This window comes from Lagenorhynchus albirostris, chromosome 21, assembly GCF_949774975.1.
Source record: "Lagenorhynchus albirostris chromosome 21, mLagAlb1.1, whole genome shotgun sequence".
Lineage (NCBI taxonomy): Eukaryota > Metazoa > Chordata > Mammalia > Artiodactyla > Delphinidae > Lagenorhynchus > Lagenorhynchus albirostris.
Genome location: NC_083115.1, coordinates 22,689,069 through 22,701,825, shown reverse-complemented (window position 1 = coordinate 22,701,825; position 12,757 = coordinate 22,689,069). Strand labels below are relative to the sequence as shown.

The following is a 12,757-nucleotide window of genomic DNA, read 5'->3' as shown; positions in this document are numbered from 1 at the left end:
CCTCCAGCCACTCTCCTCTCCCCTGCGGAGGTCAGGGGGCGGGGCTGAAAGTTCCAACCCTGTAACCACGTGGTTAGTTCTCCCGGCTATGAGCCCCCATCCTTAGGTGCGGGTCCAAAAATCACCTCACTGATGTAACAAAGATACCTTGATCTCTCTCACCACTTAGGAAATTCCAAGGGTTTTAGGAGCTCTGTGCCAGACATGGGGATGAAGACCGAACATATATTTCTTATTATAAACCATAGTATCCAGTAACATGAGAGAGAGTGTGCTGTGGTTTTAGGACAGCATTAGATCGGGTGCCTGGGCAGGGCTTCCCTAGGAGGCCCTGTTTAAATGGAGACCCAGAGGCGGAGAAGCAGCCCGTCCTGCAGAGATCTGCGTGAAGCACATCCCAGGCAGGGGCTCAATAAAGGCGAAGGCTCTGAGTGGGGAAAAAGCTTGGTGAGTTCAAAGAACAGAGGAAGTTGTGAGCATGTTGTAGGGGGGAGCGGAAGAGGGGTCGGCGGATGGTCCCAGATGTGGGTGGACAGGCTCAGGCCAGCGTAGACCCAGCAAGGAGTTCGATCTCCTAGGCGCAGTCGGCAGTCACTGCAGGATTTCATGCAAGGAAGCAGCGCGTTTTACGCTTTTCTAAGAAGACTGCTCTGTGGAGAACGGAGTGTTGGGTAGGAGAGAGTGCTGGGAGGCATCAAGCCATTGTCATGGGCCAGGTGAGGGGGACAGTGACCTGGGGTAGGAGTCGCATGGCAGATGGAGTGGAGGGAAGAGACCCAGGAAGCATGTGGGTGTAGAGGACACAGGATGGCCGGTGGGGTGGGACGGGAGTGAGAAGTAATTTATCTTAGTGCACTATAAAAGCAAGAGGACGGGCTTCTCTGGTGGCGCAGTGGTTGAGAGTCCGCCTGCCGATGCAGGGGACACGGGTTCGTGCCCCGGTCTGGGAAGATCCCACATGCCGCGGAGCGGCTGGGCCCGCGAGCCATGGCCACTGAGCCTGCGCGTCCAGAGCCTGTGCTCCGCAACGGGAGAGGCCACAACAGTGAGAGGCCCGCGTCCCGCAAATAAATAAATAAATAAAATAAAATAAAAACAAGAGGACGTGAAGATGGTCACTTAGAGCATCCAAATTCCATTTGATTCTCTCTCCTGAGTTAAATGTTATTCCACGTATTCAGTATTATAGTGAAACTGAGCTTTTTCAATACCAATGAGTTTCAAGAGACACTTAAAGCTTACTTGCCTCTTACAGTTGGCTGCAGTGACTGAAAAGAAATTAACTTAGAAGATCAGTAAACGTTTGATATTTGTTAGTTAAACTAAACAAGAATTTCAGCTAACAGCATAAGGACAAGCATGACCTAAACTCGTTAATTTTGCTAATAGTCATTCCTTCTTTACAGAAAGCTCAAGTTCCCTATAACATATACAAAATTAGAAAATAGACCTGCATTATTTTAAAAAAATCCTATTTAGTATTTTTGTATCTTTAGTCTTCTGAGAAGTCCATAAGTATGACAGGCAAATTCTAGAAGGTGTTACCCTCCCAAATGATGCACAGGTCCAAAGGTACTGGAATGTGCTTTGATCTCCCCACCCCACCCCCCCGTGTGCTTGTTAGCTGACCCCATTGTCCTTTTCATCTGACTTATGAAATTATTCCAGGGACTTCCCTGGAGGTCCAGTAGTTAAGATGCCCTGCTTCCCAGCCTCAGAGCACAGGGAGATCAGCTCGGTGCTTTGTGACCACCTAGAGGGGTGGGATAGGGAGAGTGGGAGGGAGACGCAAGAGGGAGGAGATATGGGGATATATGTATATGTATAGCTGATACACTTTGTTATACAGCAGAAACTAATACACCATTTTAAAGCAATTATACTCCAATAAAGATATTAAAAAAAAAAAAGATGCCGTGCTTCCACTGCAGAGGGCATGGGTTCCATCCCTGGTCGGGGAACTAAGATCCCACATGCCGTGTGGCATGGCCAAAAAAAAAAAAATGCCGGGTGACTTTGAAGTCCACGTAACCAACCTAGCAACTCTTAAGAAACCTGCCTCACTGCGGCTCATCCTGTCCTGTAGAAGGTGGAGGGACAGAGAAGGATCCACAGGAGAGATCTTTAGAGTGGCTATGGCTGAGCTACACAGCCACCATGGGGAGGGGAGATTTGAACATGAGTAGCTCCAAACACACCCCTCTACTGCATCTCACCACCACCATTAGTTCATCCTTTACACAGAAGCCTTTAGAATACGGTTGTGTTTGAATGAAGGGTACAACAGTTTTTCAAAGATTTAAATACACTCTTCTAGGCAGTAGCAAGCTTGCCTACTGAGATGGGCGCAGTCCACATAATTCTGTCATTTTTGTTTTTTGGTTTTTTTTTTTTTCGATACGCGGGCCTCTCACTGTTGTGGCCTCTCCCGTTGCGGAGCACAGGCTCCGGACGCGCAGGCTCAGCGGCCGTGGCTCATGGGCCCAGCCGCTCCGCGGCATGTGGGATCTTCCCAGACCGGGGCACGAACCTGTGTCCCCTGCATCGGCAGGCGGACTCTCAACCACTGCGCCACCAGGGAAGCCCAGTTCTGTCATTTTTGAGTCACCAATATGAATTGAGCTTCACCAGCCAGTGAGTGAAACTCACATCCTCAGCAGCCTCCCAAAATTCCGTGTTCCAGCTTCTGCCCTCTGCTACCCCAACAAATACTTACGAGCATCTCTCAGAGGTCTATCTCTTTATGAGACTTACATCCCATAGGCCCTGGCAGTCTGTGGGTTCTAAGTTAGGTCAGTTCCTCGTTTCTGCTGCTCTGGATTTGTGTGTTTCCCCCATCTCTCTGGCCGTTGAGGAAGTGTCTCCCTCTTGTCAGACCCACATCTTACAGAGAATGGAGCCACAGCAGAGCTGATCGGAGCCCCGAGGGCTGCAGGAAAGAGGGGAGCGTTGGACTGAGCTGGGCCTGGGGATGAGGGGGGTCAGGCTTCAACCTTTGACACTGGGGTCCTGATGCTCCATCTGGTGCACCTGTTAGACTTACCCCCTCACCTGTTGGTTTTCATTCCCAGGTGCTGTTGCCTGGTTTTATCCATCAAAGCATTTCCTATCCAGTCCATCAAAGCAGGGTTCACGTTCTTTCCCGGAAGGCCTCAGGATTCCCCCATCAAACTAGGAGTTGTGGCTGGGTGCAGCAGGCTGGTCCACCCCAGAGCACCCAGACACCTTCCTGGAGGCTGTTGCTTAATGCCACAGGTTGGCCCAAGTCCAGTTCTGGTTAGTCACGGTGATTTATAACAAGAGTGAAATCATACTTGGAAGCAAGAGGAGAGATTATGTAAATCCATGTGGGAAAGAAGCTTAGAAGCTCACAGATTTTCTACTCCGCTGATGGTTTCACCCCCTTTCTGAATGGCCTTTCTCAAGTGAAACCTTACAGAACCCCAAGGAGGAAACAGGTGGCACGCAGATGTCAGGAGCAGATTTCCCTGCCCTCCCACCCCTCCCTCTGCTGGGGGCACCCCTCCCTGCCCCCAGAAGCCTCTCTGGGGAATGCTAGGGATCCTTCCTTGGAACATGACTTGAAAATCACCACACTGTGACGCCAAGATTGCAGAAAGGAAGGCAGTTATGTGCATTAAATGTTGCCATGTCTGCCCCTGGCTTCTGGGTCTGCAGCCTCCCCCCACCTGCATTGGCTGTTTCAGATGCAAACGTGTGCAGGATATGCCAGAGCCCTTCCTGGGTGGTAAGATCGTCCTCCACGTGGCCACCGGAGTCCTCTTCTTGAAATTCATATCTGACACTGTCATTCCTTAAATTCCTTCTCTGGCGCACCATCCTTCATAGAATGAAGGCCTTGGGCACTCAGCTCTTTGCTGTTAATAGTCCCTATATACCTGTCCCCCTTCTCTGCTGCTCCCCAGAAAATACTCCTACGCCCCACAGCCACCCGGCACACTCCCACTTCAGCACCAGATTCAGGCTGCACGACCTTGGTAAACCTCCTCTCACTTCCTGGTTCTAAGCTCCGTCCTCACCTCTGGCTGGTGTACATCACTCTACCCTCTCTGCCCCAGAGTTTATTTTTCAGCCTTCTCTGGCGCACGATGAACGTTGGTCTGTCTCCTCCGCTTAAATGGAAACTCCTTGAGGGCAGAGATGTTGGTGGGAGGGGGCTTATTCACTTTCCCAAGTGACTCCCAAGACCCCAGCAGATGCCTGGGGCAAAGGGCACCCAGCGTTTGAATGAATGAATCCTCAAGTTCCCACAAGTGCATTTGTCGAGATGTGAATGACAGTTATTAAACAAATCAGCTCCGAGTTAATAAAAGCAGAGATCATTTGAAGAGGCTCCGTTGTTGCAAGCCTTTCAGTAGCAAGTCTATTTAAACAAGATCTCAGGTTTTAAACGCAAGTCTTCTTTGTGGAAGCAATTGAAGCTTCCGCCGTTCTGTGCACGTCTTTCCACCTGAGAGGATGTGGCTGTAACGCACCTCAGTGTTGAGGGTTGGTTGTATTCATTGCACAAGGAACAGGTGAGAGTCACGGGAGAGGCGCGTGTGTGTGGAGGTGTGTGTGTGTGACAAGTGACTGGGTCTTAATGAACCACTTACTTGAAAATTGTCTTTCTACAGGTGATGTGTCACCAATCAGTATGTCTCCCATCAGTCAATCTCAGTTTATCCCACTCGGGGAAATCCTTTGCTTGGCCATCTCCGCAATGAACTCGGCAAGAAAACCTGTCACCCAAGAAGCACTGATGGAGCACCTGACCACCTGTTTCCCAGGTAACAAGAAAAGAATGAGGCACTTCCCAAATGGATGTGTGCTCTGGCTGCCCTGGGACTTCCTATGGACAGTTCATCCCACGTTTAAGTTCAATAGGAAAAGAAAAATCTTTGACAAAACTGACCAGTAAATTTCTTAGTTCTGTAATTAAAAACCAAGTCACTAGTGTCACTTCAAAAATAATTTGCCTTCTTCAGCTGTAATAGTTTTTAATTGGCACTGAGGGAAAGAAATTAAATCAGAATCCTTGAAGAATTCTGTGAAAGACTACCACAATTCCATTGAACCTTTACAACACAACCTTGTTAAAGTACGTGAACATCTTCATTCATGGGACCGGGTCAGAAACAACTGAAAATTTGTCCTAAGGGATTCAGCTACAAAGAGAGTAATGTCAAAAATAAACATTATCTTGCATGCTCATGTCACGGCCTGATGAGTTTTAAGAGTATGCTATTTGATAAATTAAACTGACCTTATATTAAAAGAAAAAAATTAAACAAAGTGGTTCTTTTTCCTTTTAAAATTTTTTTAATTTTTAAATTTTTGTATTGGAGTATAGTTAATTTACAATGTTGTGTTAGTTTCAAGTGTACAGCAAAGTGATTCTATATATATATATATATATATATATATTCTCTTTCAGATTATTTTCCATTATAGGTTATTATCCTATATTGAGTGTAGTTCCCTGTGCTATACAGCAGGTCGCTGTTGTTTACCTATTTTGTATATTGTAGTGTGTACATGTTAATCCCAAACTCATAATTTATCTCTGCCACCACCCCCCACCGCTGCTATCCCCTTTAGTAACCATAAGTTTGTTTTCTATGTCTTTGAGTCTGTTTCTGTTTTGTAAATAAGTTCATTTGTATCCTTTTCTTCAATTCCACATATAAGTAATATTGATATATCTGCCTTTCTCTGTCTGACTTATTTCAGTTAGTATGATAATCTCTAGGTCCATCCATGTTGCTGCAAATGGCATTATTTCATCCTTTTTAACAGCTGAGTAATATTCTGTTGGGGGGAGAAAATACACACACACACACCCCACATCTTATTTATCCATTCATCTGTTGATGGACACTTAGGTTGTTTTCACATCTTGGCTATTATAAATAGTGCTGCTGTGGCCATTGGGGTGCATGTATCTTTTCAAGTTAGAATTTTCTCCAGATATATGCCCAGGAGTGGGATTGCAGGATCGTCTTTTTCTCTTAAGTATTATAAAAAGAAGATAATAGCCCAGCCACTGTATGAATAGTATCTGATGCCTCCAGTGCTAGAAGATGTTAGGAGTGGTGATAAGCTGAGGAATTCTCATGTCCTGTCTCAAGAGAAGCAGCCCACTACTCAGCTCCAGTGTATTGTATCTGCCCCCCCAAAAAATATAGAACCCTCCCAGAGTTGCCAAATCTTCTAATTTTTTAAGACAATCTGGAAATACAGTTTTAGGTGAAATCTATAAATTTCCTTAAATAATGGCAATTTGCATGTGTGTGTGTATTTTAACATGTGTATGCTGACGACATACAAGTCGAATAAAACACATTATTGGGCCACCAGTTTGCCAACTTGGCCTGATCTCAACCCACACCTAGCTTGAAACAGAGCTTACGTTAAAAATGAGCGACAGACACTTGACATATTTTTCATTCGACCTAGAAGAGACCTTAAACCTCAGTAAAATGAGCTGTTGGCTGCATTTGTTAGCATTTGCTACAAAATGCTGGGTAACAGTTACAGAACATCAGTGACGTATGACGATGAACATTTATTTAGTTCGTGGGTCTGTGGGTTCTCCACGAGTCAGCTGGTCCAGGCTGGAACTTGCCAGGTGACTGTTCCACCTGTACTCCGTCCACTTTGGAGAAGGGGACCTATTCTGCTCATTGGGGTGGCGGAGGCCCAAGAGAACAAGTCCAGGGGCTCTGGGGCTCTTCAGACCTCTGGTCATGCCACGCCCACTAACATTTCATTGACCAAAGCAAACCCGGCCAAACTCAAAGTCAAGGTGTAGGGAAATGCAGCCCACCCATGGGGAGACGGCAGAAGGACTACTTCTAAATAGTCACCCACCGTGTTGAGTCTCCCCACTTTTCCTGTTGCCGCAAAGGAACTTCATATTTCTCTCCCAGTGATTTTTTTCCCTCCTTTTGGGGTTTTCTAATTATCACCTTTGAACAACACGGGTTAGAACTGTGCAAGTCCATTTATCCATGAATTTTTTCAATAAATCTAGTATCTGTATTTTCCTTTCATAGATCTTTAAATTAACTAAGGGTAAGGGAATGTTTGTGTTCAATTAGAGATCACAATATGTGGAATCAAAACCAGACTATCTCAGCTTCCTGCCCTTGGGTGAGTCATTTATCAATTCCTCTGTTTTTGAGGCAGAGATAGCAGTACCCGGATTTTTGACCACGAGGGGGGGCGGTGCCCCTAACCCCTGCATTGTTCAAGTGTCAACTGTAATATGTTTTGAAATTACATGAACTCTTTAAAAGCTCTGACATGAGCCCACCCCTTCAACCTATTGATTATCTTAAATTTTCTAACATTTTATTATCTCTGAATATTCTTCACTGTCTGTCTTTCTCTGTTAACTTCCAGGCGACTCCTTTTCCGTTCAATAGTAAGATAAGAGAATCCCAGGTGAGAGATTACTTAAGGGGACAAATGTGTTCATGAACTAATGCTCTTGTGAAGGAAGGCTGTTCTTTTTGGCCTTTTACCTGGGTAGCCTCTTCTGACATCAAACATCCCAGCTGCTTTTAAAATCCCTCTGTTTTTATGTAGGTTCATGAGAGATCCCATAGCTTTTCCAAACTTGGTTACATATCTCCCATTACAGGGCCATAAAATAGAGAACAGAGGGTTTCCCTGGTGGTGCAGTGGTTAAGAATCCGCCTGCCAATGCAGGGGACGCGGGTTTGAGCCCTGGTCTGCGAAGATCCCACATGCTGTGGAGCAACTAAGCCCATGCCCCATGACTACTGAGCCTGCACTCTAGAGCCCATGAGCCACAACTGCTGAAGCCTGCAAGCCACAACTACTGAAGCCCGCGCGCCTAGAGTCTGTTCTCCGCAACAAGAGAAGCCACCGCAATGAGAAGCCCGCGCACCACAACGAAGAGTAGCCCCCGCTCGCCGCAACTAGAGAAAGGCTACGTGCAGCAACAAAGAACCAACGCAACCAAAAATAAATAAAATAAATTAAATTAATTTTAAAAAATAGAGAAAAGAAAGAACACAGAGCAAGTATGTAATAGGTAATTGTGGGTCACTGCCGGACAGCTGCTAACAGTGTCACTAAGTTGGAATATTTTGTAGAGAAATCCATAGAACAACTCTTTGCTAGTTTTTATGGTAAGTGACCCTAAATCCCAAGGCCTCGCATTCAGATGGACCAAGAGGAGCTAACAACCTTTTTCATATGATGATTTATTGGTCAACCCTAGAAGTTTGCAAGGACACCATACAAACCTGAGTCTAGGGCAGGGCTTGGCAGACTATGGCCTGCAGGCTGTGTGTGGCCCTCCACTTGTTTTTGTAAATAAAGTTTTATTGGAACAAAGCCACACCCATTAGTTTATATATTGTTTTTGGCTCCTTAGGCTACAGAGCTGAATAGTGGCAACTGGGAGATCATATGGCTCATCAAGCCTGAAATAGTTATTACTATCTGGCTCTTTACAGAAAAACTTTGCCAACCACTGGTTTAGGGCAAGGTAGTAATTATTTAAAACTTGGTTCAGCAGTAGCTCTGCATTTTAAACTACTATTTCCCGAAATGAAGTTTTGTTTCCTGCCTGCCTTCCTTCTTTTCTTATCTCTCTTCCTCCTTTTTTTCTTTTTTTCCTTTGATTTTTCTGCTTTTCTTTTGCTATCATTTAAGTTACTTCAGAACAGAACAATTTAGAAAACTTAATACTGTTCAAATTCTGTTTGAAAAATGTATCTCAGTGCAATTCTAAAACTTTGGAGGGATTCAAATATCATTTTTTTTGTTTTTTAAAGGTAACACTATTTACTTTTTATTATTTTACTACTTGAAAATAAAGTTTTGAAGTCTAACTGAATATTATTAAAACATTCAAGCTCTTATTTTTAATGCATATGTTATAAATAAAAAGAATAGTCTAGATTTTGGCCTCTTCCTGTTTTGGACATCCATATGCTAAAGAAACTTTTTATTAAAAAGTCTTCTAGTAAAAATGTCTGATATGCCGATACTTAAACCTTTTTATCATCTTTCTATATTGGTTAATTTTTTTTTTTTTTTTTTTTTTTTTTGCGGTACACAAGCCTCTCACTGCTGTGGCCTCTCCCGCCGTGGAGCACAGGCTCCGGATGCGCAGGCTCAGCAGCCACGGCTCACGGGCCCAGCCGCTCCGCAGCATGTGGGATCCTCCCGGACCGGGACACGAACCCACGTCCCCTGCAACGGCAGGCAGACTCTCAACCACTGCACCACCAGGGAAGCCCTATATTGGTTAAATTTTTGAAAACAACTTTTATATACCAGTTCACATTATAGAAATAAGAATATTTTTTAAAGGTTTGAAAAGACTAATTACTGCTTCTCAGCTTTCTAAATAGGTCCTCATACTATTATATATGGAATGGATAAACAACAAGGTTTTACTATATGGCACAAGGAACTGTATTCAATATCCTGTGATAAACCATAATGGAAAAGAATATAAAAAAGAATGTATATATGTATAACTGAATCACTTTGATGTACAGCAGAAATCAGCACAGCATTGTAAATCAACTATACTTCAATTAAAAGTAAATAAATTTTAAAAATAGATAAATAGGTCCTCATCCATCCAGAGTGATCATTTAAATTGGACTACTACTTGTTAAGTTATTACACCTGGATCTTCCCAGGAGGAAAGCTGACCCTCAGGGGAATAGAATTAGACCTATAAGTCTGCTTATGGGCTCGAAGTTGACTTTCGAGTTTGCTGGAGACTAACATTATCTATACTGTGTTCTGTCTCCAGTTCATCCGTTTACATCGCTTCCTACTGAATTCCCCCTCAGCCAATGTCCTTCACAAACACGAAGAAATCATCCGAAGAAGCCCATTAAGTTTTCAGTCTACAATGCTTACCATACAGAACATGTACATATGTGCTCTGTTCCAACAATGGTCAGATTTGCAAGATTAAGTGGTATATAAGTCTAAATAACCTCGCATTGGCATGCAGTATATTGAAATATCTGTTTTTGCTTTGAGAGACGTAAAGTGTAGGAAAGGAGAGAGGTCAGATTCCAGCCCTATTTGAGTGTAAAGCTTACCTTTGCTCTTTACGCTATCAAAATCCAAACTCATGATGACCTTTGGGACTAGAATATGGAAGTGATGGAATATGCAGACCTTGACAATCTCTATCACAGTCACATCCCCTTTTTCCGTTGAGCCCTACAGATTTCCAGTGGAATCCTGGGTTTCATAGACAATTGAAGATACCAGTCATTATACTGGAGCTTAATAATAAAATAATAATCATAAATATCAGTGACTTTCAGGTAAAGCTTTGAAAACTCACAGGTAGGGGTATGGAAAATGGATTGGACAGGGAATGTTTCTAATTTGTTTTTTCAAATTAAACATTATTTGATTGATCCACTTGAAAATCCAAGACATCAAAACTTTAAATGTAAATTCTCTCTGGAAACTCTTTCTTATTCCTTCATTTGGGAACACTCAGAAAGTGGTAAGTAAACATGATTGCATTGTAGTCATGATTCCATATAGTTTTGTGAGTTTTCTAAGATCAGCACTTGGTTGGCCTCCAATCAGCAAATTCTATAATACAGTGAAATTTTTGTTTTACAGTAATAGCTATTTTTATGAATAACTCTTCAGCTTTCCTTTTTTTTTTTTTTTTTTGTGGTACGCGGGCCTCTCACTGCTGTGGCCTCTCCCGTTGCCAAGCACAGGCTCCGGACGCGCAGGCCCAGCAGCCATGGCTCATGGGCCCAGTGGCTCCGCGGCATGTGGGATCCTCCCGGACCGGGGCACGAACCCGTGTCCCCTGCATCGGCAGGCGGACTCTCAACCACTGCGCCACCAGGGAAGCCCAGCTTTCCCTTTTTATAGCAGCGTAGTAAACCAGTCAATCATGAATTCTTCTAATTCTTCTAAATGAGCCTTACCATTTTTTGAAAAATTTCTGTGTGACTAGTGCCCCCTGAGGTTGTTCAGCAGAAGCAGAATATTAGTAGTGTTACTAGCAGGGGAGTAGAAGCTTCTTTTAAGTTGCTCCTCTCATGTGCAAGCATTTTCTGTATTATGTTGGCTCTCACGAATTGCAAATATATAGCTTGGGTTGTATCACTAATTCAATTGGCACTCATTTTTGTTTTGTACAGAAACTACCTTAAATTTTTTTTAAAAATTTGTTATTATACCAGCCTTAAAAACCAACATACATTTGCATAAAAACCAACATACATTGCTCAAGAGTAGAACCTTAGACAAAAAGGAAACCGTGCAGCTCAAAAATTAAATAATTATATTAAACAATACCTCAGTCAGAAGCAGTGTTATCTTTTCTGCCTTGATCACAATGGGTGCCCTCTGAAGAGGGTAACAAAAATGGGTATGTAACTTACTCATACATGGACTCTCTCCCCTTGAGAACTGCAGGCCGTTTCCAGTGTTTTTGTATTTCACTTTCATAGTTTTGGAAGGATTGGGGGAGCCTAAACTTCTCAGCTTACCCAGCTGTTCTAGGCTGTTACACAATGTTCTTTGAAGGTAACGGGGGTTTCCATGGATCCTGACCCAAAGTTGAGACTACTGATAGCTAACATTTATGAGTGCTCACTGCGTCAGGCAGTGTTCTTCATACACTAAACTCATTTAAACTCACAACAACCCTCTGAAGGTAGGTACTGTTATTGTCCACATTTTGATGATAGTCAGTAGAGGCTCAGAGAGGTTAAGCAAGTTGCCTAAGGTGATACCAGCTGTAGTAGTTCTCTAAAACAGTCACAACAAAGTACAGGTGGCTCGTCTTACAGTTCTGGATGCTACAAGTCCCAAATCAAAGTATCATCAGAGTTGGTTGGTTTCTTCTGAGGGCTGTGAGGGGAGAATCTGTCCCAGCCTCTCCCCTTGGCTAGTAGTTAGCTGCCTCTACCAGGGTCTCTTCACATCGTCTTTTCTCTGTGATGTCTCTGTGTCCAAATTTCCCCTTGTCATAGTGGCTTAGGGCTCACTCTAATGACCTCATTTTAACTTGATTATCTCTATAAAGACCACATGTCTAAATAAGGTCACATTCTGGGGTACTGGGGTTTAGGACTTAAACATATGAATGGGGGGTGGCGTGCTTTCAGTCTCCACTGAAATTGCCATTTTTGTGGGTCAGACACGGTTGAATATTGCCAGGATGATTCAACCTGACCTATTTCCAAATGACATCATTCAGGTCAGCCTTAGAAATATTATCACCCATGATTTGCCTGGCACTGAGGCAGGGAGAATACTAAAGAAATAAAATAAATGCGCTACAGCCTAGAGAATTTATACTCTCTTAAGAATGTATGTTCTTAATTATCTCAAAGTAGACAATGCTTAAATGTGCACACAAAACCCTTTGAAAAAGATATCAGCCCCTGTACAAAGGAATATCTGTGATTTTTTTCTGGAATTTCTATTCTAGCAAAGACAGCAGTTTGGGACTCAGTGACTAGATAGATGTAGAGCCTCTAAGCTTTCACTGGTGTATTTATTAGAGCTCTCTGGTTACGAATCTGAGAAACCACCTTCATCCTGCTGGCTCATGCCAACAAGGATGAACTTCTCAGCTGAATTCCACCAATCACTTTCAAATTTGAAGGTGATGATTTCAGAATTGGAGAGTATATCCTAAACAATGGTCAAGTCTAGTTGCCCTTTGATATAATTTATAAAATTAAGTTTATTAAGTAAACTTAAT

At 43.4% G+C, this 12,757-nt stretch overlaps 1 protein-coding gene across 1 annotated transcript in view; it reads left to right on the top strand.

The window, feature by feature from the left end:
- Window positions 1–12,757, top strand: part of STOX2 (storkhead box 2) — a 106,033-nt gene that overhangs the window by 80,691 nt on the left and 12,585 nt on the right. Inside the window, exon 2 of the mRNA XM_060136484.1 lies at window positions 4,638–4,790. Within this exon, the coding sequence (XP_059992467.1) occupies window positions 4,638–4,790 (153 nt within the window). The remainder of the gene's footprint in view (window positions 1–4,637; window positions 4,791–12,757) is intronic.